This window comes from Acinonyx jubatus, chromosome B3 (assembly GCF_027475565.1).
Source record: "Acinonyx jubatus isolate Ajub_Pintada_27869175 chromosome B3, VMU_Ajub_asm_v1.0, whole genome shotgun sequence".
NCBI lineage: Eukaryota > Metazoa > Chordata > Mammalia > Carnivora > Felidae > Acinonyx > Acinonyx jubatus.
Genome location: NC_069386.1, coordinates 39,878,100 through 39,904,804, shown reverse-complemented (window position 1 = coordinate 39,904,804; position 26,705 = coordinate 39,878,100). Strand labels below are relative to the sequence as shown.

The following is a 26,705-nucleotide window of genomic DNA, read 5'->3' as shown; positions in this document are numbered from 1 at the left end:
GGACTGTGCCATATTTGGGGAGTGTATATGCGAGGGAGTATGTGCACACATGTGTAGGTATGTATTTTTATTTCTTTTGATCATTGAAGGTTGGACTGACATAACTAGATTTCAATTTTGAACAGCAGAGGGAGCCTAAAGACTTTAGCTTCATTGGAGAACGCCTGAAATTTTAGAGCTGTATGTTTAGACTCAGACTAGCAGAATCCAAAATGGCAAAGTCTATCCTTGAAGCCTGTAGAGTCTTACCTAACAGTATGGTTTTCCTGTACTTTCAACAATTGCCTTAGGCAACCACTGTACTTAGGAAAATGTTTTTCAGCTTAATTTTTCTCAGTAAACTCTTTCTTTTCCAGATCTATTTGCCTTTTGATAACATTATTACTGTTGTAAAAACTCCTATTAGGGAGCCTGGGTGGTTCACTCAGTTGAGCGTCTGACTCTTGATTTTGGCTTAGGTCATGATCTTGCAGTTTGTGGGCTTGAGCCCCGCATCAGGCTCTGCTCTGACGGGGTTCTGCGCTGGCAGTGTGGATCCTGCTTGGGATTTCTTTCCTGTCTCTGCCCCTCTCCTGCTTGTGAGCTCATGCAAGCGCACACGCTCTCTCTCTCTCTCTCTCTCTCTCTCTCTCTTTCTAAATAAGTAAATAAATAAATAACTTAAAAAACCAACCTGATCCTATCTATCTTACCCTCTCTACCCTTTCCTCACAGATTTTAGCCAGTAATTATCCCTCTAGTTTTCTTTCATTTTCTTGTGGATTGCCTCCTTAGCTCTTCTCTGATTACTTTATGTATCGGAGTACAATGCATGCATTTTGGCATGGATTTGACCCCTAGCCTTTTGTTCTGAACCTTACTACCTAATTCAGACCTAGGCAAAACCATGGACATGTGGAGACCCTTTTTTCCACACCGTTGTACCTGTGCTTCCATGGGCCTTTTGCCCATTTCCCCAGTATCTTCTTTCCTCTCTTTCTCTCCCCTTTTTTTTTTCAGTCTAGAAGTAACAGTTATAAAAATTGCTTACATTGGTGTAGGCCTTATAGTTTTAAAGACTGTCACAGGCATTAATAGCTTAGGATGAATTAATATATTATCAGTATATTTTCTTCATAGGATATCTGCATTCTTAAAGGGAAATCAGGCTATCTGGTGGCTCAGTTGGTTGAGCGTCCAGCTCTTGGTTTGAGCTCAGGCCATGATTTCCTGGTTCATGGGTTCAGGCCCCACGTTGGGATTCTCTCTCTGCTGCTCCCTTGCTTGCACGTGTGCACACATGCTTGCTCTCTCTGTCTTTCTCTTAAAATAAATAAACCTATTTTTAAAAGTTAAAAAAAATTTAAAAAGGGGAATCTGGAGCATCTGGTATGTGGGTGGTGGGGTTTGGCAAAGGGCCTTCCTTTATTTTTTTATTTGTCCATCAAGCAAACCACCATCTGATACAAGGTCAAATGATTTCAATCACTAGACAGCCAGTCTTCTTCCTTCCACAAAATGTGTAGAGAAGGGTAGGAAACAGTAATCCTAGTCTGTGGAGTACAGCAAGCTTATGGGAGTTAGAAATCTTTTTTGGTTTCTCATGGATACTTCTCTTTCAGGTCAGCGTGATACTCCTCCTTGAGCTTAGATTCTGTCTTTTATCCTGAGGATGCTGAGGGCAGCACATAGAAATGTAGGAATCCTTCCATATGTTCCCAGCTGGAGGTCCTGGCAACTCTCCTTATGAATTTCTCTGGTATATGTCATTAGAATATCTCCAAATGCCAGAAGCCAGTAGGCTTCATCAAATAGGAATCCCTTACTCATTTTCCCTATGGTCAGCTTTTTTGGGGCTTTTCCCCACTGTTTCTTTTCTTTGGGGGTAGCTCATGAATGTATGCAGAATTGATATTAGTCTTATTTGGGGATTATTTATTAGATAAAGATCTTTTAAAAGTTGTAGCTTTGGTATTTGGCTGCCTTTCGGAAAATGTCTCAAGCGTCTTTGGTAATCTACCTGTCTTTGTTTGAGCTGTGGTTCTGTGATGTTAGTAATGTGATTGCCTAGTCTGTTTTACAAACCTTACTCTCATTACTGTAAGAATGAGTTGAAAGTTTAGGAATAATAGCCCTAGACTAGCATTTCCCAAACTCTTCCATGTATAGGTGTTCTCTGGGGAAATAAAAACAGGGGGAGGTGGTTCTGAATGGACACATACATTTGGAAAATGTATTTGTATCAGACAAATGTGTTTGTTTACTGTACACCTTCTCAGAGACCTTAATACGCTAGTGTGCATTATGACTCTCTGATACAACTGTCTGTTACGTCTAATGGATACAACATACAGTGTTAAACTTTTCAACCATAAATCCCCTCCCCCTACCTCATACATACTACCTACTTTCATACTGCAGAACTGGTATCTTGTATATACAGCTAAGAAAGTGCTAGCCTAAGTATGTTTGGTTTTCTTTTATTGTCATAGGTCATCTCACTGAGGGAGAATCATACAGGAAACAATTTCTTGACCTATGCCTTCTTTCTGCACCTTTATACTCATTTTTCATTACCCAGCTGAATGACATTTTCTTTGAAAACCAATGTAGATCTAGTAGTTTTTATTTCAACTGAAACTAATCTCATGTGTGACTTGGACCACATTTTACTTCTCCATCTTGTTCCTTTTTCCTTCCCCAAAGAAACTCAGTAACTTACTTCCTGACCTCACATTCTTGGCCTTTCTTTGATAAGTTAAAATATAATAAGCCCTCACTATTTTTGGCATAATGTGATCATTTAGTCTCTTTAAAAAAAAGTTTTATTAGAGGTTGTTTAAAATCAGGTACACTATACTCTAAGTGATTTTTTAAAATATGTGCTTAAAATGCTTTGCCCTGAGCTAAGAACTCGTCCTCCTTTTATCTTCTAAGAGTAGTATGGCTGGCATGGCCAATTTGTGCCAGAAGAAAATCCCACTAGACCCTCAGCCCTCTGAGTAATGGCAGGGAATCAACCTAGACAAGACAAGAATGATGCAGCAAAGGCTGTGGACTCAACTCAGGAGAGAAAGGTAGATGAGAGCCATCTAGTTACAGCTTCTCCTGTATTCCCCTGGAAGGAGCCCATGCAGTTTGCCAGCACTTTATCTGCCAGCAGCAGATGTAAGCTCTCAAAAACAGCAGGGAGGATGTTGACTGCAACAATGCATCAAGGCTGTGGTTTGTAACCTCAATAGCAAGGCAGTTAAAACTTTTTTTTTTTAACAAAGACATTTTGATTGCCAAATCCATAACCATTAGCAGCTGTGGTTTGAACAGTTCTCTAGACCTAACAAGTTTTCAAACAGAAAGTTGAGTTGGTGGCTTTTGTTTCTACTTGTCTGTGTTGTGTTTGGGCTATTTATATCTCTGCCTTCAATAGAAAATCTGATTTGTCTGAAATATCCAAGGTCATTGATTATTCCATTTCTTCTGACTAAATCCATTCCTCTCCTGCCAGTTTACTGACCCTTCAGTCTGTTTGATCTTATGGCTTTTATAATAGCCAAGACCCTATCTTTAAAGAGTTATGCTGAAGCAGTTCTGCTGGGTGCCTATATAACTGACATTAGCAATAGAATTGAAGTCTTCATTGGGGTAGAGAGTATTATTTTGTCCTTCTCCTATAAGGGTATCCAAGCAATACAGATCATCAGGAAGGTTTGCAAAAATCATGTGTGGAAATCATCAGCTTCTATCATCAATCAATGGATTGTCTGTAGGTCTGAGAGAGGTGAGAAATTAGAGAATGAAGGAAGTAATAGTTAGTATTCAACCCAGATAACAGCCTTGAAAAATGCAGTATCCCCAAATTTTCTTTTTCTTTTTCTTTTTTTTTTTTAAAGTAAGTTCTGTGCCCAGCATGGGGCTTGAACTCACAACCCCAAGATCAAAAGTCACATTCTTTACTGGCTGAGCCAGCCAGGCACCCCCACAAACTCTTTCTTTCTTTCTTTCTTTCTTTCTTTCTTTCTTTCTTTCTTTGTATGTATGTATGTATGTATGTTTATTCATTATTGAGAGACAGACACAGAGCTCGAGCATGGGAGGGGCACAGAGAAGGGGAGACAAAGAATCCAAAGCAGGCTCCAGGCTCTGAGCTGCCAGCACAGAGCTCGATGCGGGGCTCGAACTCACAAATGGCAAGATCATGACCTGAGCCGAAGTTGGACACCCAACCGAGTGAGCCACCCAGGTGCCCCTACTTTCTTTTAAAATATGTGAAAGTGTCCTCTGTCATACTGAGAAAACCTGCATATTTATAGACCTAAAATGTGGATTTCTAAGGGATCATGAGGGCTGTGTCAGAGACCCAACAAAGAGGGGAACTGTGTGTCTGCCACAACTAGCCTTACCCTAGGCTGTTCTTTAAAAGTACAGCTTACTTGAGTGAAACAGGGAACAAATTTCAGAATTCTCATGAAGACTAGAATATTTACTGGAATTTCTAGGTCAGAGCAGACTATCTTTAAAGTTGTTTTGTAATCTGGGTGTCAAATGCCTACTTGCTGAGTTGAGCACAACCATGTATATTTTTTTATATTCCAGAAAGCATTTTGCTTTCCTTTGTACTTATCCTGAAAAGAGGAGGGGAACGTTAACACTTGTCTATACATTTAATGTAAATTCTTTAATGTTTTTACCTTTTCATCTGAAAACAAACCTATAACTCTTAAGGTTTTCTTAAGTATTTATCAGTAAATGTTTGAGTGCCTACCATAAATCAGACATTGTTTTAGACACTACAAGAAACAAAAAGATGAATTAGCCATGGGGTCTGTCCTCAGGGTGTTTAAAAGACTACTAGATAGGTAAAATATGTATGTAAACAAAGAAAAACAAAATAAAAAGCAAGGATAACTGTCTTGAAAAGTAGAGTGTCTCTGAGGAATTTAAAGGACAGAAAGGTTGCTTCTAGCTAGAAGGGACCCCAAAAGACTTTATTAAGAATATGGCTTTTTGGGCTGCCTGGGTGGCTCAATCAGTTAAGTATCTGACTCTAGATTTTGGGTCAGGTCATGATCTCTGTTAATGATGATTAACTCTGTCATGATCTGAGTTTAAGCCTTCTTTGTCAGCTCAGAGCCTGCTTGGAATTCTCTCTCCCTCTCTTTCTGCCCCTTCCTCATACTCTATCACACTTTCTCAACATAAATAAATAAACTTAAAAAAAAAAAAGAATATGGCTTTTGAATTAGCCTTGAAAGGTAATAATAATAAAATCTATCACTTTTTGATCAGCTATTATATACAAGGCCTATTATGTATGTTATTTTCTTATCCTCACAACCACTTCAAGCTAAGTATCGTTATCCCTCTTTTAAAGAGAAGAGAATTCAAGACAGAGAGTTAAAGTAATTTGCATAGTGTCAGTCAGTAAATGGTAGAATTGGGATTGCTGTTCAGGTCTTCCTACTTAGTTGATAAGAAAAGCATATTCCAAGGAGGAGGAGTAGTGTGAGGTGGGAAGTTAGGGACCTGTCCAGAGAATAATAGCAAACCAGTTTGTTGAGAGACGAGTATGGGAGAAGAAGAGGAAGAAGCAGCAAACAAGAATGGAAAGGTATGTTGCGGTCAGATGGTAGATAGCTTTGAATGATAGGCTTCAGAGGTAAGACTTTGATCTGTAGTCAGTTGTGGAATGGAGCTGGGGTGTTTGGAACGTGATCAGGGCCTCCATTTAGGAAAATGGATCTGACTGCAAGGTGGAAGATTAATTGCAGTGAAGAGCCTGAAGGTGGGGAGACTAATGAGATGGCAGTTGTCATTCCAGGGTCGAGATATTTTCAAAGGTCTGTTCTAGGATAATGCCAGTGAAATTAGACAAGAGGGGAATAGATGTAAGAGGTTTTATGTAAGTAGAATCAATCACTTAATGTGACACCTTCATGTTACCTGTAAGTAAACTGAGGCTTAGAGAGAAAGTGGTCTGCTTGATCTAGAAGGAATCTGCTGTAGCCTTGGTATCTTCTTGCAATCTGTTCAAGTCTTCTTAATTTTTCACCTAGTCTACTGTATGAACCAGGTAGCAAATTATCTAAGATTTTATTGCTTGGAATGTTATACAATCATACATTCAGTAAGTATTGACTGACCATCTGTCATGTGCCAGGAACTGCGCTAAAGACTAAGGATCCAGGGGCGCCTGGGTGGCTCAGTTGGTTGAGCGTCCAACTTCGGCTCAGGTCATGTTCTCATGTTCATGATTCAAGCCCCGCGTTGGGCTCTGTGCTGACAGCTCAGAGCCTGGAGCCTGCTTCCCATTCTGTGTCTTCCTCTCTCTGGCCCTCCCCCACTCACGCTCTGTCTCACTCTCTCTGTCAAGGATAAGTAAACATTAAAAAAAAAAAAAAAAGACTAAGGATCCAGAGTTTTAACAGATACTTCATCTTTGTGGATCTTTCAGTCTACTAGAAGAGACTGAGACAAGAAAACCCAACCATACTAATTATCATATGAAAAAGGAATGTGTGAGAGGCCCTAACTCCTAACGCAGCTTGACTGGGGGCGGGGTGGAGAAGGTTAAGGAAGCTTCTAAAAAAGGTGAGTCCTGAAGAAAGGATTTGTCTTCCTCAGTATGCCATCATTTATCAGGTCACCATGCTCTTCTCCACCAGGATAGTTCATATTCATCCTTTTAAACAACTCAGATGTCACTCTCTGTAGTGTCTTCCTAGACCTCAGTCTATTTCCTCCTCCCTAACAAGACTAATCACTTCCTTCCCTGGGCTACTGTGTTCATATTTCTATTATTGCTCTGGCAGATGAGTTGGGCAGAAAGGAACAGATGATTGAAATGTTTAGGAGGTAAAGTCTATAGGACTTGGTGATTTGATTGGATATGAAAGATAAGAGAAAGAAATCTAAGATAAACTTGGGTTTTGGGCTCTGGCAATTGGGTGAATGGTAGTATCATTAGTCCACATGGAGTGTACAAAAAAAGAATTTTCTTGAGGCACCTGCATAGCTCAGTTAAATGTCCATCTTTTGATTTCAGCTCAGACCATGATCTCATGGTTTCTGGGTTCGAACCCCACATTGGGCTCTGCACTGATGGCTCAGAGCCTGCTTGGGATTCTCTCCCTCTCTTTCTGCCTCTCTCTCTCTCAAAATAAATAACTAAACTTTAAGGAAAAGAGAGAAAATATTCTTTTAAGATAAATAACTTTGAAATAAATGACCTGTGGTAAAGAAAACCTATATTATAGCAGTAAAGGAAAGAAGTACTATAATATGTAATCACCATACAAAAATCAATTTTTTTATGATAAAAAAGAAGAATTTTAATTCCAGGGGTGCCTGACTGGCTCAGTTGGGAGAGCATGTGACTCTCATTTTTGGGGTTGTGAGTTTCAGTTCCATGTTGGATGTAGAGATCGCTTAAAAATAAAATTAAAAAAAAAACATTTAATTCCGGTATAGTTAACATACAGTGTTATGATTTTTTATTTGGATAGTTTAAAATGTTTTAATCTGTTTTGTTCTCAAAGACAAATATCATTCAGTAAAGGCATATTGTTACTGTTAATAGCACCAGTTTGCCTGACAGTTATCTTACCTTGGTATGTTAACTGATGTCAAAGGATGTTCTGAACTGTGCCTCAAAACAGTTGTTCTCAGTTAAGTTATCTCCCATTGGGAGATAAATTCTAAAATAGTCCTATCCCTTAAGAGGAGTTTTAGCATTCTGAGTTATTAGTCCCAAACGTAGACTTCAATGGTTAAAGGACCTTACAACATAGTATCTTTAATTAAGAGTAATTTTCTTTTGGTTCTCACTAGTTTAAGTTGGAGTGAAAACCTGCTATAGGAAATTTAAGACCAAAAATAACTGTTTTGAGTGGGTGATTCCCATTTAGGTCTTAAAGAAGGCAGAAAAGCTATGCAGTTAATTTTAGAGAAAAACACTTGCTTAGGTTCTCTTGTGTATGGAGGTTCTAGCATAGAATTCCAAAGGGCACAGAAAGCCACAGTGGAAACTTAACTGAGTAGGATGGGACCAGGAAACCAATGCTGTGTGGCTTCAACTAGGTCATCTTCCACAAATGGCTGTAAGACCCTTAAGCTGCATATTATTCTTTTCACCTGGAGCAAATATGAACTCTGTAGCATTGAGCTGCAATCCCTCCATCTTTGATACTGAGCACATGATTATTAAAAAAAAAATGTTTAGTTTTGAGAGAGAGAGAGAGAGAAAGCAGGGGAGGGGCAGAGAGAGAGGGAAAGAGAGAATCCCAAGCAGACTCTGCCCTATCAGCTCAGAGCCCATTGCAGGGCTCAAACTCAAAAACCTTGAGATCACGACCTGAAACGAAAGCAAGAGTCTGATGCTTAACTGATTAAGCCACTCAAGCGCCCCTATACTGAGCACATGATTTGATTTGGGTACTTGTACGTGGGAATTCAGTGATCCCATATTGGGCCAGCTGGCTTGGTCTCTATCCAACTCCAGTCAAATATACAGTTGTCATCTTGTCAGAGCATCACTACTCCTATGTTATTCTGATGTGAGAAAAGTTTTATCCTCCAGTATAGTGGGGCCTAAGGTACTAGTTGTGTGTCCTGTAGACTTGTTGAATTGCTTTAACAGAAAAGGTAAACAAGAACTATTAGAGAACTATTAGAGAATTGCTTTCAGGATATGCTTCTTTGGATCTGTCTTACTTGTAGCCTTTTTATCAGACTTATTTCCTTCTCTCTTTCTGAGTATTATCACCTCAATCTTCGTGGAGTTGGTTTTCAGCTAACTAGATTTCAGAGCCTGATTTCATGTCCTGTCTAGTTCCCCAAAGTTTAAACCAAGAAAACCTACAGCAAATATATGTTCTTTGTCAGTGAGTTCTTTCTTAACTGTTTGCGGTAGCTGTTAGTCCTCTGGAGACAGGTATAAGATTTATAGGTCATCTGGGGATTTGTTGTCAAGAGTGGCATCATTTAGGAGTTACTGATCATTTCAGTACAAGGACTAAATGGAGGCTTGCAGAGTTGGTGAAAATGGCCACTTGACTGAATTAGTAGTGATTGCCAAAAACTACTAACCTTTTTTTTTCTGTTATGAAAATGGCAAAAGAAATGTTTTCTAAATGACTGGTGAACAATTTCCCTCTGGAGAAGAGAAGAAAATGGCTGTTTAGTAGTTAATTACCTGTTATGTTAGACAGCTATGAAATTTATGAGGCATGAAAGAAGAGTAGGCCCACCTCCCCCACTCATCAGGCTGGAAACCAGGTGATAGGAGTCATGTTTTCATAGCCAAGAACAGCAGCAACTTCCTGAGGAATCTGTTACTGAATTTGAATGGTTGCTTTGAGTTGCCTGATCTTAAAATCCACATTCCCTAACCTGTCTGATGTGCTCTCATTGACCCTTATTGTAGCGTCCGGAATTTATTCACACTGTTTCTAAATATGAACCTTCTCTTAATTTACTTTTCTCTTTTTTAAAACAAGCTCTGCACTCAATGTGGGGCTTGAACTCACTACCGCAAGGATCAAGAGTCATGTGCTCTACTGACTGAGCCAGCCAGGTGCCCCTAATTTACTTTTCTCTCCATCAGGTGCATTTTTGTCTTTTTACTCTCAGACCAAAATCCCTTTCTTGTAAGTCACTGACTTGTCAGTGTTTAATGTGGTCCATAGTGTCCAGACCCCAGTTGCAGTGATTATGCTTTTCTGGAGGTACTGAGGCTGTGCCAAACTGACTTTGCTTTAATGTATTCTACCCCTTTTCCCAACACATAGGCCTTTGCTTTATTTTTTTGCAGGCTGCTTTGCTCGTCAGCTCTGTTTCTTGTAAGCCTCCTGAAGTTCAGTAATAGTTTGGGAAAAGAGATATTCACATAAAACTTGGATTTAGATTAAGTTTGGAAAGTTGATTTTGATGTTTATCTTTATTGTGAAGCAAGAATGAGTCCCATAAACCTCTTGTTCTATAATTTCATTTGTCCATCATTTTCCCCGTTATTTGACATTTGCTTACTCTATTAATATATGTCAGGGTAGTTTATATTAAACATAAGGCCTTATTGGCCCACTTGCCAAGAGTTCTAATTTATCTTGGGGGGGGGGTGGTAACAGATTATAGGATAGCACCTGCTTTTACCCAGGGCTGTCATCCTAAGAGTGTCTAGTTCCCAGCCTGTGTGTATTTAGCATGATTAAGATAACCTTAGGGGCGCCTGGGTGGCTCAGTCGGTTAAGCGTCCGACTTCGGCTCAGGTCATGATCCGGTGGTCCGTGGGTTCGAGCCCAGTGTCAGGCTCTGTGCTGACAGCTCAGAGCCTGGAGCCTGTTTCAGATTCTGTGTCTCCCTCTCTCTCTGACCCTCCCCCTGTTCATGCTCTGTCTCTCTCTGTCTCAAAAATAAATAAATGTTAAAAAAAAAAATTAAAAAAAGATAACCTTAATGCACAAGTTGATAAATTCATTGTTCTTTAATTCAATAACAACAAAAAATTTAATTTTTTTTAACATTTATTAATTTTTGAGAGACAGAGTGTGAGTGGGGGAGAGGCAGAGAGAGAGGGAGACACAGAATCTGAAGCAGGCTCCAGGCTCTGAGCTGTCAGCACAGAACCCAACATGGGGCTTGAACCCATGACCCTGAGATCACGACCTGAGCTGAGATCAAGAGTTGGACACTTAACCAACTGAGCCACCCAAATGCCCCAAATTCAACAAATAATTATTGGTTGCCTACTGTGTGTCAGGCATGATTCAAAGTGCTTAGGAATAAACAAAACAGACAAAAATCCTTGCCTTCATGGAGCTGTCATCCTAGTAAAGGGAAGCCATATTTAAATTTTTAGGGGCACCTGACTGGCTCAGTTGGTAGAACACGCAACTCTTAATCTCTAGGTTGTGAACTAAAAAAAAAAATTTTTTTTAATGTTTATTTTTGAGAGCGAGAGAGTACAAGTGGGTGAGGGGCAGAGAGAGAGGAAAGCAGAATCCAAAGCAAGCTCCAAGCTCTGACCTGGCAGCACAGAGCTTGGCGCAGGGCTTGAACACGCAAGTTGTGAGATCATGACCTGAGCCGAAGTTGGAAGCTTATAGGTTATGAATTTAAGGCCCATGTTGGGTGTAGAGATGACTTAAAAATAAAATCTTTTAAAAGTTTAAGTAAAGTTATGTAGTATCAGATGATGGTAAGTGCTGTAAGAAAAAAAAAAAAGAGAGGGGTTGAGAGTGTCAAGTTTGTGAGGAGTTTGGTGCTCCGATTTTAAATAGAATGATGAGGGAAAACTTACTGCAAAGTTGACATTTAAATAAAGTTCTGAAGAAAGAAGAAGCCAGGTGGATATCTGGGCTAGGGGGTAGAGCATTCCAGGAAGAGGGACTAGGCAAGTGGAAAGACCCAGAGACAGGAACAACAAGCCATTGTGGCTACAGTGGAGTGAAAGTGGGGGTGAAAGTAGTAGAAAAAGGTGTCAGAAAATGGGCCACAGGCACCTGGGTGGCTTAGTCGGTTAAGCGTCCAGCTTCAGCTCAGGTCAGGTCAGCATCTTGCGGTCTGTGAGTTCAAGCCTCACGTCTGGCTCTGTGCTGACAGCTCGGAGCCTGGAGTGTGCTTTGGATTCTGTCTCCCTCTCTCTCTGCCCCTCCCCTGCTCACACTCTGTCTCTCTCAGAAATAAATAAACATTAAAAATTAAAAAAAAAAAAAAAGAAAGAAAGAAAGAAAATGGGGGGCCAGATTGTCTAGGGACCTGAAGGTCACGGTGAGGATTTAGGCTTTTATTCTGAATGAGATGAAAAGCCACTGGAGAGTTTTAAGCAGAGGAGTGACATGATCTGGTATATTTTTTTAAATAGTTCTGACTGCTGTGTTAAAAATAGAAAAGAAAGAGGTTAAGGGCAGAAACAGACCAATTAGATTATTGTAGTAATCCAAGGAAACATTATGATGGCTTGGATCAGGGAGTAGCTATAGAGGTCTTAGGAAATGGTGAGGTATTGGACATCCTTTGAAGGTAGAGTTAACAGGATTTCTCAGTGGGTTGATTGTGGGGGTTTTGGCCTGAACCACTGGAAAGATGGGATCATTCACTCATTTTAAAGGGGGTATGGGTAAGACAGGAGCAGGTTTAGAAAAGAATTCAGGATCTTGATTTTTTTAAAATTTTGTTTGTATTGTGATAAAATATATAACCTGCAACTTACCATTTTAACCATTTTTAGGTATACAATTCAGTGGCATTAAGTACTTTTACAGTGTTGTACAACCCATCACCATTATCCACCAGAATTTTTTCATCATCTCAAACAGAAACTCTGTACTTATTAAATAATAACTCCTTGTTCCTCCTCCCCTCACCCCCTGGTAACCTCTTTTTTTTCTCTATGAATTTGCTTATCCTAAGTACCTAATATAGGTAGAATCATGCAATATTTGTCCTTTTGCATGATTTATTTCGCTTAGGATAATATTTCAAGATTCATCCATGTTGTAGCATATATCAGAATTCGATTCTTTTTTAAGACTGAATAATATTCCACTGTACATATGTACGATATTTTGTTCATCTGCTGATGAACATTTGGATTGTGGATACTATTGGGTATTGTGAATCATGGTGCTATGAATGTTGGTACACAAGTATGTGAGTCCCTACTTTGAATTCTTTTGGGTATATACACGTAAGTGGAATTGCTTTAATTCTTTGAAGAACCACCACACTGTTTCCCACTCCAGCTGCACCATTTTACATTCACACCAGCAATGCATGAGGGTTCTAATTCTTTCACATCCTTAGTAGCACTTGTTATTTTCCATGTTTTTTGTTTTTTATTTTGTTTTATTGTAGTCATTTCTTGAGCATGAACTAGTATCTCATTGTGGTTTAGGTTTTTACTTTCAGGACCTCATTTTTTCCCCAGTTTTATTGAGATATAATTGACACATAACATTGTATTAGTGTAGGGTGTACAGCAGAAGGATTTGATACATATATATGTTGCAAAATGATTACCACAATAAATTTAATTAACATCCATCACCTCTCTTAGTTAGAAATTCAGGACCTTATTTTTTAACTCTTGAGATTGAAGGAAATCCCCAAGGTTGTGAATGTAGAGAGAGAAGAGGTCTGAGGCCTGACCCCTGAAGCACTCCCAACATTTAAAGGATGGGGAAATGAGCAATCAGTAAAATAGCAAAACCAGGAAGAGAATGATATCCTGGAAGCCAAGTGAGAAATGTGTTCAAGAAGGGGGGAGAGAAGAATTCTGTCAGATTCTACAAATAGATCAATTAAGATGAGAACTGAAAAAGTGACCATTTGATTTAGTAACATGGAAGTGAACAATGACCTTTAGTTGATGAAGAATGATTTTTGTGGAGTGATGGGAGTGAAAGTCTGTTTATAGTGAATTCAAGAAAAAAACAGACGAATTTGAAGCAGAGAGCACAGACAATCTCTTAATGAATTTTGTTGTAAAGAGAATCAGAAATGGAGCAGTAGCTTGAGAATGCGAGATCTGGAGAGTTTTTGCTTTATGGCAGACATTACAGAAGTTATGTTTGTTAATGGGATTGGTTCAGTAGAGAGGGAACATTTATTGATGCAGGAAAAAGAGGAGAGGATGACTGAAATAGCTTGTCGTTCCAGAAAAGCAGAGCCATGAGGTCCTGGCAGCCTGTCCTCTGCCTCAATACTCTAAGACACAGAGGGGAGAGGAAGAAAATTGGAGATGGAAATTGTGACTGCTGCTGTTTTGCCCTCTGTAGAATTAGGTTGAAAGATCTTGATGGCAGCCTCTGGTTTTATTCGTGCCAAAGCACCTCAGCAGTAACAGCTGGAACCTGCTTTTCTTTGAGTTCTAAAGATCCAGGGGATAAGGAAAGAAGAGGATTTTCCTTCTCATCTTCAGTCTTTCTTTTCTGCCATGAACATTTTGATCCTGCCTCAGAATATAATTGTGTCTGATGCTTGATATTAAGCTATGTTTTATCAAAGTACATGCCACACCTGTCCCACACTGAAAGCCATGGTATGTGGGCAGGACCAAAAGCTGCTAAAATTCCTCTGTTTTCTCCATAGCGTTACCTGCCACCTAAGACAGAGTGGTCAAGTGGTCAGTAAAGAAGTTTTAACTGTTTATGCTTCCACTAGTTACAGAGAAATTAGAATTTTCTTATTTTACTGAAACCTCCATTTCTACTTTAGAGCCTTAGGTCTTTAGAGGGTATATCTTAGCAGGTGACTAAGAGAGGAAAATAAGTGCGTACCTAGGATGGTAGCTACTAGGAGAAAGGCTCCTCTGGGAATGAAGTCTGACCCATAGTTGTAGTCAGCCTATGAGTCATATTTGTCAAACATGCTAAATACAAGACATCCCAAGGTAGGAAATAATGAAACAACAAATCAGTTGGGCATTGCTAGAGAGCACTTTCTGCCAACCCTCAGTTGTTCCTTAAATTGTAATTATGTGGCCAGCATAGTCTTACTCCAGGTTCTGTGTCTGTCTTTGCAGAAGGAATACAAGTCCTAAGTATTCACACAGATTTGTGATGAGAGATCCAAAGGAGGCTTCTAAATAATTTTCAGAATTGCTCTACCAGTTACCTTTTCACCCTAAGTAAGTCTGGAATGCATCCAGCAAAACAGCTTTTGCATGTTCATACCTTTCAGAATGAATCATCTTCCTTCCTTTTAGTGAAAGAAGGGCTCTGTTGATTATTTCTTGCAGAATTTCCACAAATGTTCTATTTTTCTTAAATCTTCCAGTGTTTTACTTGAGTTAACCTAGGGGGTGCCCGATGTTCCAGAAGGAGACCTGTGACTCTCCCAACTCTCAGTCACTTATGTTAAAAGAACAGTCAGTTTTTTCTTGATCTCAGGTTTGTGGGTTCGAGCCCCACGTTGTATGTAGAGATTACTTAAATAAATAAACTTAAAAAAAGAAAAAGAACAGTCAGTTTTGTTTCTTCTGGGAAGATATCAGGTATTCTTTTTTAAAGAAGTTCCCATTAGAGGAAGTCAGAAATGGCAGGCAATAGATTGCATAAGACCACTGTGCTAAGGCCTGGGGAAAGGTGAAGGTTTGTTCTTGCTTGCTAAGCATAATCCTCTTTACCTGACTGAAATGGAGAGTGCTATCATCAGAATGTTGAGGTGAAATCTGGGACATCCTTTAATCTCCTTGAAATTCAAAATTTGTCCCAACTAGTCTGAACTTGTTATTTTTATATTTCACAGTATCCAGACATGAGTCAAGAATCTGATTCTCCATTTGTTTTCATCTGCACAAATCCCCAGGAAATGATTGTGAAGTTTCCTATTAAAGGAAATCCAAAAATCTGTAAGTCACAAACTTTGATGGTCTAATTTTCTTTTCTTTGTGTCTTGTGTCTCACTTGCTCAACTTTTTAAAAATCTCTTCTTCCTCTGTTTTATGGCATGTCAAGTATTGGAGGGTTAATATGATTATATTTAGTGATAACTTTAATGTTAAATTAACTACAATATAGCCTTTCCAAAGTGTACGTTGATCCACAGTTAATGGTATGCTAGTGAATCACTCTAAGCTTGCATTTAAGATCCCATTACATTTAAAATCCTCATTTGTCAGCCAAAAGAGTATGCTCTGCTCTGCTGCACTGCTCATTAAAGGAAGTAGTAAGCCAATGCCAATGGCAATAATGACCTTTATTCATTGTTCTTCAGTCTTCAATCCAAGAATAAGACTGAAGTTTGTGTGTCTATTTTTTGAGTGTTTTGGAGGCTCCACTTCCCAATTTGCCCTTGATTGCTGGTTCCTAAAGCTCTAACCTAGCCCTCTTTTTGAAACCTCTCGATGATTTATTTTTTCTGTAACTTTTGCTTTATGTATTTATGATTATAGTACCCTCTTTGAATTCCTGCATATTCACTTCTTTTTATTTTATTTTTAGAAGTTTATTTATCCTGAGAGAGGCAGAGACAGCGAGAGTGAGGGAGGGGCATAGAGAGAGGGAGACAGAGAATCCCAAGCAGGCTCCACACTGCCAGCATAGAGCCCGATGTGGGGCTTAAACTCACAAAACTTGAGATGGTGACCTGAGCTGAAACCAAGAGTTGGACGCTCAACCAACTGAGCCACCCAGGCACCCTTGCATATTCACTTCTTAATCACTTTTTGTTGACTTTACTTTTTCAATCTCTAACTCTTCTACTACTACTAACTTCTCTTCCTCTGTCTAGTCCTACCTCAGCCTCTTCTGTTTCAAAGCTATCTCAGGAAATACATAGTGGTAGTCTTTCTGCCTAACTTATTTTTAAAAACAACCTTGGGGCGCCTGGGTGGCTCAGTTGGTTAAGTGTCTTGACTCTTAATTTCAGCTCAGGTCATGATCTCATAACGCAAATGCAGTTCATGGCATGTAGCCCCGAGTAAGGCTCTGTGCTGACAGTGATGACCCTGCTTCAGATTCTCTCCCTCCCCACTCTGTTTGCCCCTCCCCTACTTTCATGCACGCTCTCTCAAACATTAAAAAATAAAATAAAATAAAATAAATAAAAACAACCTCAGAAACTGTCCCATTTGCTCACATCAGTTACTATTTTGTGCCTCTGTGACACTGCTTTCCCGTTCTGTGAACTGGATAATTTGGGGACATGCATTGTCTTAGGTTGTGCACAATTCTACCTCACACTGTACCTGGGGGACCAACTAGCCATTTGATAAATCTGTTCTATAGAGAAGAACTTCTCAAACTGTACTGCAAATAAAAATCACCTAGAGAGCTGTTAAAACATAGGTTCCTGGGCCTTCTTCCAAGTGATACTGATGCTGTTGCTCAGCTGACTACACTTTGAGTAATACTGCTTACGATCACAAAATAAGATGCTTGGACTGTGAATTTAGATTAATGTATATTCATCACAAAATTCAGGCAACTCTTATGATTTATGAGACATATGTTCCTTAGATTCCTATATATCAGAAAATCTGAACATAAGTTGCCCTTGACTTCTACATATTATTCAACTCAGACTATCCCAGCTGGTTGCCAAGTGGCCCTGGAAACTTTTTTCTTCCTCTCCACTATTTAGGATTGATTGATTGATCGATCTCATCATTATTTTCTAAAGATTTTATTTATTTTTTTAAAGTTTATTTTTAATTTTTTTTAATGTTTATTTTTGATAGAGAGTGAGCAGGGGAGTGGCAGAGAGAGGGAGAAACAGAATCTGAAGCAGGCTTCAATCTCTGAGCTGTCAGCACAGAGCCCGACGTGGGGCTTGAACTCACGAACCGTGAGATCATGACCTGAGCTGAAGTCAAATGCTCAACCGACTGAGCCACCCAGGCGCCCCATAAAGTTTATTTTGAGAGAGAGAGAGAGAGAGAGAGAGAGAGAATGAGCATGAGCCAGTGCAAGCTGGGGAGGGACAGAGAGAGAGGGAAAGAGAGACTCCCAAGCAGGCTCAGCACTGTCAGCACAGAGGCCAACTTGGAGCTTGATCCCACAAACTGTGAGATCATGACATCAGCTGAAATCAAGAGTCGGATGTTTAACATTCTGAGCCACCCAGGTGCCCCAAGACTTTATTTTTAAGTAATCTGTAGACTCAAAGTGGGGCTTGAACTCACAACCCCAAGATCAAGAGTCACATGCTCTACCTACTGAGCCAGCCAGGCACTCTTCCGCTATTTAGTATTTAAATCTCTCTCTTGTCCCTCTTTTTTGGTTGTGGCATTCTATCCCTCCCTGTTCCATTCTCACCTTATTCTAGGCACTGATATCAGCACTGGTGGTAGCAGGAAAACATTTTAGGTCTTTTCTCCCATACCCAGTGCTACTTGATCTTTAGTCCCCATAACCTTTTCTTAGCTTCCTCCCCTATCTTGGTTTTTACCTGCTGCTTAATCTCCTGTGAGAAAATGTTCTCTGTAAACAGTTTAGATATTTCTGTGAAATGTTTTACTCCAGTACTTTCTCTACCCAGAGACCTACTTTCACTACATATATGGCCTCTGTTTTTCTCAATAAGGTTTAATGGGGGTGGGGGGTAGAGGGGTGGGGAGGAATGATGCTCTTAGAGGAAAGCTTTAGTAACCCTCTGTCCTTTCCCGATTGTAGTTAAAAGCTTTAAAAAGCCAAATGGGCTGTCTGCTTGTTTCAGGTAGAAATTGTGAGACCGCAGCTTCTTTCTTGTTAGGCCAAAGTGAAACATCAGTCAGAAATAAGCGAAATTTAAAGAGAAAAAATGAAAGAATGGGTGACCAATCCCTTTGTGCATCAGAAAAAAAAAAAATTCTTTAGGTTCCACACCCAACGTGGGGCTTGAACTCGTGACCGTGACATTAAGGGTCATATGTACTACCGACTGAGCCAGGCAGGCACCCTGGAAAAAAAAATTCTATTGAAAGGGAACCATCCTACCTGAGGATATAGTTGGGTGTGAAGTTTCTATTCCCTGTAACTCTTCATTCCTTCATCCTTCATTCCTCTTTACCATCTCTTAAAATCTTAGACTCTGCCAGAACTTTCTTCTTGTAGTCCAAAGGAGCCACCTTCAGTAGCTTACAGCTGGAAAAAGTCTTTACTCTCACTGCCACAGGGGAAAATACATAGTTGGCTGTTAATCTGTAATGCTTCACATTTTCTTCTAGCTATATTGTTCCACTAAATGGTAAAGGTCCATAATATTAATAATACTCTCCTTCAAGTATAGTGCTTTGGCTTAAATGTTTTTGTTCTTGTTTTTGTTTTGTAGGATGGCTTAGGAATCTTTTATAGATTAGTTCTATGAGAATGTTCCAAGTTCCAAACTCTGACTTGCAAATAAGCTTTTAGAATACAACCTATTTACCTGCTGTACCCTGTGTGTGTGTGTGTGTGTGTGTATGCCTTAAATTTAAAGGTATGTATACATTTTTTAGTTTTTTGACTATAGTTGACCAACAATGTTACATTAGTTTCAAGTTTACAACATAGTGATTCAACATCCCTATACATTATGCTCTGCTCATCACAAGTGTGGCTACCATCTGTCACCATATAATACTAATATGATATCATTGACTATGTTCTCTATGCTGTACCTTTTATTCCCATGACTTATTCACTCCATAACTGGAAGTAAAGGCATATATTTTGGTTTATGCTTTTGGACACATAAACTTGAGCTTGCTTGACCTAGGGATAATTCCGTTTCTTGAAATCATTCAGAAAAGTACAGTGTGTAATATGATATCATTTGGCTGTGTGTCTGCTCAAATTAGGAAATGCAAAACAGTATAATAGAGTAGGTTAAATGCTCAAAGAGACAAAGGAAATCTTTTTACATTAAATGAACTACTTGCTCTATAAATGCATTTAAGTACTGCCTTGTATGTTATGCAAAGCATGTGGAAATCCCTAGGAGAGTTATATCAATTGATGACAAATACTCTTTCCCCTTTTAACTTCTTGTCCATTTGCTGCACATGCATTTGATTTTCCTTAGGCACCATGATTGAGGATGTGGTTAACACTGAGATGCTGTAGGTATTAAATGTAAAAATATTGGAGAAATACAGAAATTAAGCATTACCACTCTGCTTTTAAAAGAGTGTACTGTATGTAACTGTAGTTAACTGTCCAGATCCCAAGTCTTGAAAGATGAGGCTGAACTAGAACTAGTTCAGAATTCCTGCCATCTTAGGGGAACTGTGATGACTGCTTCTTCGTGCAAGAGGCCCTAGTCCCTTGCCTTTATTACCTGCAACTGGCCTAAGCTGGCCACTGTTGGCAGTCACTGTGGTAGATGTTAGGGATGTAAAGAAGTCCTTACTTATAAGGAGCTTACAGATTGCTGGCACATGTATAGTTTTCTTAGGCAGTCTAGGCGATGAAAGAATTTCTGAATCCCTGGGAATGCTCCAGAAGTCCTACTTCCTTTATATCTCCTTCCTCCTATTTTCCATTTTATGACATCATCCCTGAAGCCAGGGATTAGTTTGCCTATCCATTGAGGGCTTTGCTTCATAGGGTTGATCTTACCTGAGCTGGTCTCACTTGAGGGCTTTCACAATCAGATTGGAGTTTTCCAAAGATTATACTTGGAATGTTCTTAGACAGTAAAGCTTTGAGGGTGTCAAGAAGGTAATGGCTCTTTTTTTTACAAGAGGAATCTGAAATACATATAGTTAATAGACTTGCTTAGAGTTGTAAGGTAAACTGGGACCATAAGTAAGAAACATACTCCCAAGCCTCAGCATAAATATGACTACCCTTTTTCAGAGAATTTTGAGTTTATGAAGCATTTTAACATATAGTATTTCAATTAGTTATTGGATTAAATGACTTAATGTATATTAAAAAACAGCATAGTGCTTGGTATTTAGAAAGCACTTAATGTTAGCTGTAATTCTCTCAATAACTTTGTAAGTTAGGAATTTTTTACTCCTTTCACTTTTCAGTTGAGTAAATAGGTTTATAGAAGTTGTATTTTGCTCACATCTTTCTGTCTCTGATTTTCCTGCTCTTTGCACTTTATCAGATTGCCTCAGAAACAAATTATTCTAATCACATTTCATTTTTAGGGCACAATATCATAGAGCTGGAAGAATCCTCCTGTACAACATAGTCCAATTTCCTCTTGGCATAGAAAAAGCTGAGAACAAGAGTGACTAGGTGACTTCCTCACATACAGCTAGGTAGTCTCAGGGACTAGAGAACTAGAAGTGTGAAGTCCTAAGTGGGATTCTGAATTCTGTCCTAGCTTGTCCTAAAAAGTTGAGTGAGATGCAGTACTTCCTTATGCTTCTGGTACCACCACCTTTTCAATGGATACTCTTAGTGTTTATCTGATATCTGCTAATTTTGGTTACTTAGTCCCTACAGTGCAAAGGTTTTCAAATTTGTAATGTCTGCCTTGCCATCTTTCTTTAATTCATTTGATGAACACATTTACCAAGCACCTACCATTTGATGCTCACTATGGTAGCGTTAGGAATATAAAGGCAAACTTGCCTTGTAGTAGGGCTTTTTGCCAGATTGCTGGCACATTTTCGGATTTCCAGCTGGGCAGCCTGGGGGATGAAAGACTCCTAAATCCCTGGGAATACTCTGTGCTGTAAAGCCCAAATTAAAATCAGCAGCATTGTGACAATGCTAGTGGATAGCATTCAGGGTATTGCTTACTGATGGTTTCTGAGGAAGCCCAGAAAAAGAAGTAATGTTATTCCAGAGACAGGTATACCCGTAGAGAGATGAGGAGAAAAAGAAAACAAAACTTAAGAAAACTTAAAAAGGGAAACTAGGATGACGTTATTTTTAATTTTTTTTTTAATTTTATTTGAGAGAGAGAGAGCATGAGTGGGGGGAGATGGGCAGAGGGGGAGAGAGAGAGAGAGAGAGAATGAGAGTGTTAAGCAGGTTCCATGCTCCGTGTAGGTGGTGCTCAATAAGAGGCTCAATTCCACGACCCTGGGATCATGACCTGAGCTGAAATTAAGTCACCCAGGCGCCCTGAGGTTATTTTCTCACAATCTTTTGCAGTAGTCAAGACATGTATTCTTAGTTGGACAAGTGAGAGTATTAAAGTCTAGAGAAACTAAATGACTTGCCCCAGGTTTTACAGCTAGTTAATAACACAGAGGGATGGACTAGCACCCAAGTCTCCTGACTTCTATTCCATTGCTCTTTCTTGTACACCTGATTGCTATAACAAATGAAAATGACAGCATGTGGGGGGGGGGGGCAGTTATGGGTGTGGGCTGCAGTACACCTGGCTTGCCTTAAAGGGAAGCTCCTTGTTTGTTAATCTTTTTTTTTTTTTTTTTTTTTTTTTGTAATGCTGAGGCTAAACTGACCTGTTTCTGTTTCAGTTCAGTGCCAGTATCACTATTGACTTAAGTGAGACTCTTTGTGGGAGAAATCAATGTGTAAGACAGACAGGAACTTTGTTAAGATTGTTTTCATGCATGAGATGGATGGCTCCTAAGGCTGCTACCACTGAACCAAACCGTCCTGGTAGATCTGAGGAGTCAGAGGTCAGGGACCACATCAGTAAAGTACCTCTCATTAGGGTCACCTGGGACAGGAAGGTTGCTTGTTTTCTAACTTTAACACTTAGAAGAGTCATACAGCCTATGACCTTTGCCCTTCTTAGCTGTTGATAGGGGCCCTTTGTCAGTAAACCATTCATGTGGATTCTACTCCACTGTTTCAGGTCACTCCCCCTATTAAGTCTGAGGCAGCAAAGGGGTGAACTGAACTGCTTTTCTCACTGCGAGGGAGGTTCATGCATTATGCTCAGCCAGTTAACAGGTCAGAGGAATGAGTTTCCCACTGTGTGAAATGCCTTCCTTTATTATATATGTGTATTCTTTTCAAACTTGCCTTAGCATGAGACCTCCTGAAAAACGTGTTGTTTCTTTTCTTCTAGCTACAAAATTAGAAATATTAACGATTTAGATTCTTTAGGCGAATGAATACTCATCGTGTGTGTGTGTGTGTGTGTGTGTGTGTGTGTGTGTCTCCACATTTGTGTGTCTTTAAACAGTGTTCCCACTGCTTCCTCATTCTTACAGAATGAAACTCTGAAGTTTGAAAGTGTCTAAGTCCTGAAGCAAGATAATTGAATGTGACAGGAAAACAGGAACCAGAAGACCTGGGAGGCCAGGAAAGATTTGCATTGCAAATATAAAAAATAAATAATGAGGCTTCTTTTTCTCCTTTACAGGGAAACTGGATTCCAAGATCCATCAAGGAGCAAAGAAGGGGTTAATGAAGCAGAATAAAGCTGTCTGACCCAGGAGAAAAGGAGCTATACAGCATAGTGGAGTTTTGTGTACTAAAATTGCTATCCACTGGTCCTTTGGAATTGAAGCATTAGAAATCTAAAGGCTTGGCATCAGGCTTGAATCTTTGAGAATTTAGACTCTTACCTAAATCTGTATATTTTTCTTAAAGAGTGGGATTCTTACTTTATGTAGTAGGTCAAAATCTTTGAATACATTATTTATAAAATGCTATTTTAAAAATTCTAGGTCTTTGACATTTTTCTCAAAATGGTATCAGAAAAGAACAAGTTGGAAATTCCTTTCTGAAGCTTGGATTTGAGATTGGGAACTTCTTAGCAAAGGTTAACAATTTTTTGAGAGACCACTTGAATTTTAAAGTTTCTTTTCAGAGTAATAGCCTGGTTAGAGTATTAAGGTGTTTGAGGAATCCTATGTTTAATGCATACCTGTGATGGGACAGAAAGGGTTTTAACAAGTTTTTTGCTCTAGTCCAACATGTCTTGAAGTGAACAGTCTTCAACAGCTGAATAACCTTCATTGGCAGATTTTTTTTTTTTAAGGGATAACCTGAAAAGGTGCTGCCACTTTGTTCTTTGGTTTGAGGTGTTAGGACATAAGAAGATCAGACTGGGAGAAGATAGAGCTACTTGCTCAGGCAACATGAAACTGCCCTATTTATTTTGTGGGTATTGCAAAAGCATCACTTAGATGGGACAGTTAGAAGCAAACTAAAAAATAAAGTCCCTTCAGTAAATGTATTCATATACCCCCAAATGCTGAAACCCAACCTTTTAAACCATCACACCTCAGGAAGCTATGAGCTTTGAAAAAATAGGTTGATTTGAAATGAGATTTTTTACTCATCAGTCTGGCCCTACTTAGTGAAACACTTTTTTTCTGAGTCTGTTCAGCAGAGCTGTCAGAATCTCAGTTGCTGGCATCCTCAGGAAATTCATGGTCTTAAATGTGTATGTTCTGCTTTTTATAAAGCACCACCACCACACTAGGGAAGTTGGATTCCCTCCAGCAGTTGTGTGCATGACTTAAAAAAGAGAGCACGCAGGAGAGAAAAAAAAAAGTGCCCTGTGTTATGAAAAAGATTAATTTCCCCTTTCTTTAATCCTTCATATTCAGCATGTATTTGCATTGAAATGCCTCCACTCATATGCATTGATGTTCACTCAACTGTGAACTCTGCTTGTTGCATAGCTCTAGGCACTGGTTTTGTGGGGGCCTGATCACTTTGGATTCCCAGGGAAAACCTACCCGATTCTTGTTCTGGTAATGCAAATATGCAGTATTCTCTTTCTTTTCCTGCTCAACTTCTGTAGAGAAAATGGAAAGGACAGCTAATGGTACTTCTTTAGAGGGAAAAAAAAAGTCTCATTCTGGTCTCCTGAAGACCCTAGTATTATTAATGAAGCCACACTGTGTTAATAGTTTACCAAGCAGTAATATCTTGAATTCTGCACTGGAATTGTCTCGTTTTCTGAGTACCAAAATAAAACCAAAAGGCAGGAGGTGAAGGACCCAGGAAACAACAACCACAAAAAGTTACCTGCCTTTTTATGTGAATGACAGCTCAAGCACAGAGGAGTCTGGATTGATTTTTTTTCACCTGGGTAGATTGTGTGTGTACACCTAAAGAAAAACATCAGGAGCTGCAAGAGTTCAGGTTATGCAACCATTTTGTGTGCTGTGATAAGAAAGTTTACAAGAACATTACAGATTTACAAGAACCCACCTCAGCATCCAAAATATGCAGCTGGTGCCACATGAGTAAATGGCAGAGTAACTTGGAAACTTCTTTTCATGGTTAGACTGTGAAAGCCTTTTAGTTCACGTGGTGGTTGGTGGTGTAAAGTCTCTCTTTTATTTGTGGGACACTCGGGAGGAAGTGTGGGAGAGACTTGGGGGTAGATGGCCGTCAGTTGCTCAGTGATGAATAGCATAATTTAAAGCCTAGTGGAAATTCTTAGCATCCTGAGTACAAACTCGCCCAGGAATTGCCTTTCAGTGCTTTACAACACTTTGCACTGACCCTGTTAACTCTGGGACAGCTTGGCCTGAGGGAAGTTTCACATTTCTGAGCTGGTTTTCTTTTGCAGCCTAAATATCTACGCCCCCTTTTGGATGGTTGGGTTCAGTGGCTCTCAATGTGTATAGTACCTGAAGGGTTTAGTGTTTTTTGTTTTTGCTTTTCTAGACAGGGTCCTGTCTCAATTATGTAAGCTCAGAGTGGGAGATACATGAAACAAGATACTTTCTCTGTCAGGACTTAGGAGGCTTTGACTTTCCAGTCAGATGTTTGGATTGGAGTAAGGGGGTTTTTTTTGCTTGGTATAGCTAATCTAGAGAAAGAACTAGGTGTCCCCTTTTTTCAATCTGGAAGTGTACAGAAACCCATTTTTTCCTAGGGAGTAGCTGTGAAAAACTTAGACTTTGAAGATTATTTTTACAAAAATTACAAAGTTAGGGTTTTTATGAGTTATAACCCTTAATCTCTTTCGATTTTAACTGCTGTCTATACTAAAGCCCATTTATATGGATTTCATTTATTTGGTAAATTTTTTTTAATGCTTTTGCTAGAACTCCTAGCCAAGATTGAGACAGTGTTGGGGTTGTTCTCTTGCCCAGCTAGAAAAGACCAGTAAAAAAAGCAAGCATCTATTAAACTAGAGAAATCAACTAACTTCAGTTTATTAGGCCTAGGGGGAGGAAAGAAAGGCCTGTGATGAAGGATTTTTTTTTCCTTGAGATTCAAATAGCAAGTACACATCTGCTGTTCTCAGCTTCTGTGAATGTGTTTGGAGGGAGGTGATCCATATCACAGACACCAGCAGCAAGGGATCCAGCATGTGGAAGGCTTTTCTACTTCTCTCATGCAGAGAAGAAAGACCATAGCCACAGTTCCATCTGACACAAAGAAACTTGTGTAAATGTCTGTCCATTTATATGTGTGCACATAATGTAGATTAATTCATGGGGTGAAACTTGGTAAACTGATCAGATTTCAGATTTCAGTTGTGACAATGGAGAGCCCAGAAAGAAAACCTAGTAAGTGTGGCATCCTAGTTTGGAGTCAGATAAATAGGGCGATGGGGGGGTGGATGGGAGGGACTGAGAATCCATATGAAGTTGTGACATAGGAAGGGAATAAGATGTTGGCACAAGGGGCAAAAAAAATGTCAGTACATAAGATTTGACAAGAGTCTAGAGCTGTACTGTTTAATATGGTAGCCATTAGTCACATGTGGTTATTTAAATTAAATAAAATTAAGAATTGAGTTCTTCAGTCACATTAACCATATTTCAAGGGCCCAAACAGTCACATGGGGCTAGTGGCTTCTAAACTGGAGGGCATAAATATAGAACATTTCCATCATTGCAGAAAGTTCTACTGGACAGTTTGGAGCACAGATCAAGCACACTTTTTCTGTAAAGGGCCAGATAGCAAATATTTTAGGCTTTCCTGGTCCTACAGTCTCTGTTAACATCTATTCAGCTCTGCTGTTACAGTGCAGATGGATCCATAGGTAATACATAAATGATGACTGGCTATGAGCCCTTAAAACTCTATTTGTGGACACTGAAATTTGAATTTCATATTAATTCTCACAACACAAAATATTCTTTTGATTGTTTTTCACCCATTTAAAAATGTAAAAAAAAAAAAAAAATACTCTTAGCTCATGGGACATACCAAAACAGGCAGTGAGTGTGTGACCCATAATTTTCCAATCCCTGGTCTAGAGGAATAGGAAGTCAAAACTTAAGAATCTTTGAGTGTACAGGATATCAGTCACTTGAAAATTTTTGGTGATTCTTCCAGGCTTGATAACTTCGGCTAAAAATTGAGGTTCGCTGTAGGAGTGTTTATTTTCCTTTGTTCCCTATTTTTGCAGTCCTGTCATCTCCAATGATAGAGTCACGTTCTTCAGTAAATGATGACTACTTGAATGTT

At 39.3% G+C, this 26,705-nt stretch overlaps 1 protein-coding gene across 4 annotated transcripts in view; it reads left to right on the top strand.

The window, feature by feature from the left end:
- Positions 1 to 22,981, top strand: part of TRIP4 (thyroid hormone receptor interactor 4) — a 65,450-nt gene extending 42,469 nt beyond the window's left edge. For 2 of the 4 annotated variants that reach the window (XM_027067499.2, XM_015085562.3), the window contains 2 exons: positions 15,223 to 15,325; positions 22,681 to 22,981. In XM_027067499.2, the coding sequence (XP_026923300.1) occupies positions 15,223 to 15,325; positions 22,681 to 22,748 (171 nt within the window). In that variant the 3' untranslated portion in view covers positions 22,749 to 22,981. Of the gene's footprint in view, positions 1 to 14,497; positions 14,603 to 15,222; positions 15,326 to 22,680 lie in introns of those variants that run through there. The other 2 variants (XR_003423125.2, XM_053223895.1) reach the window with 2 other exon arrangements.
- Positions 22,982 to 26,705: the final 3,724 nt, after the last annotated feature.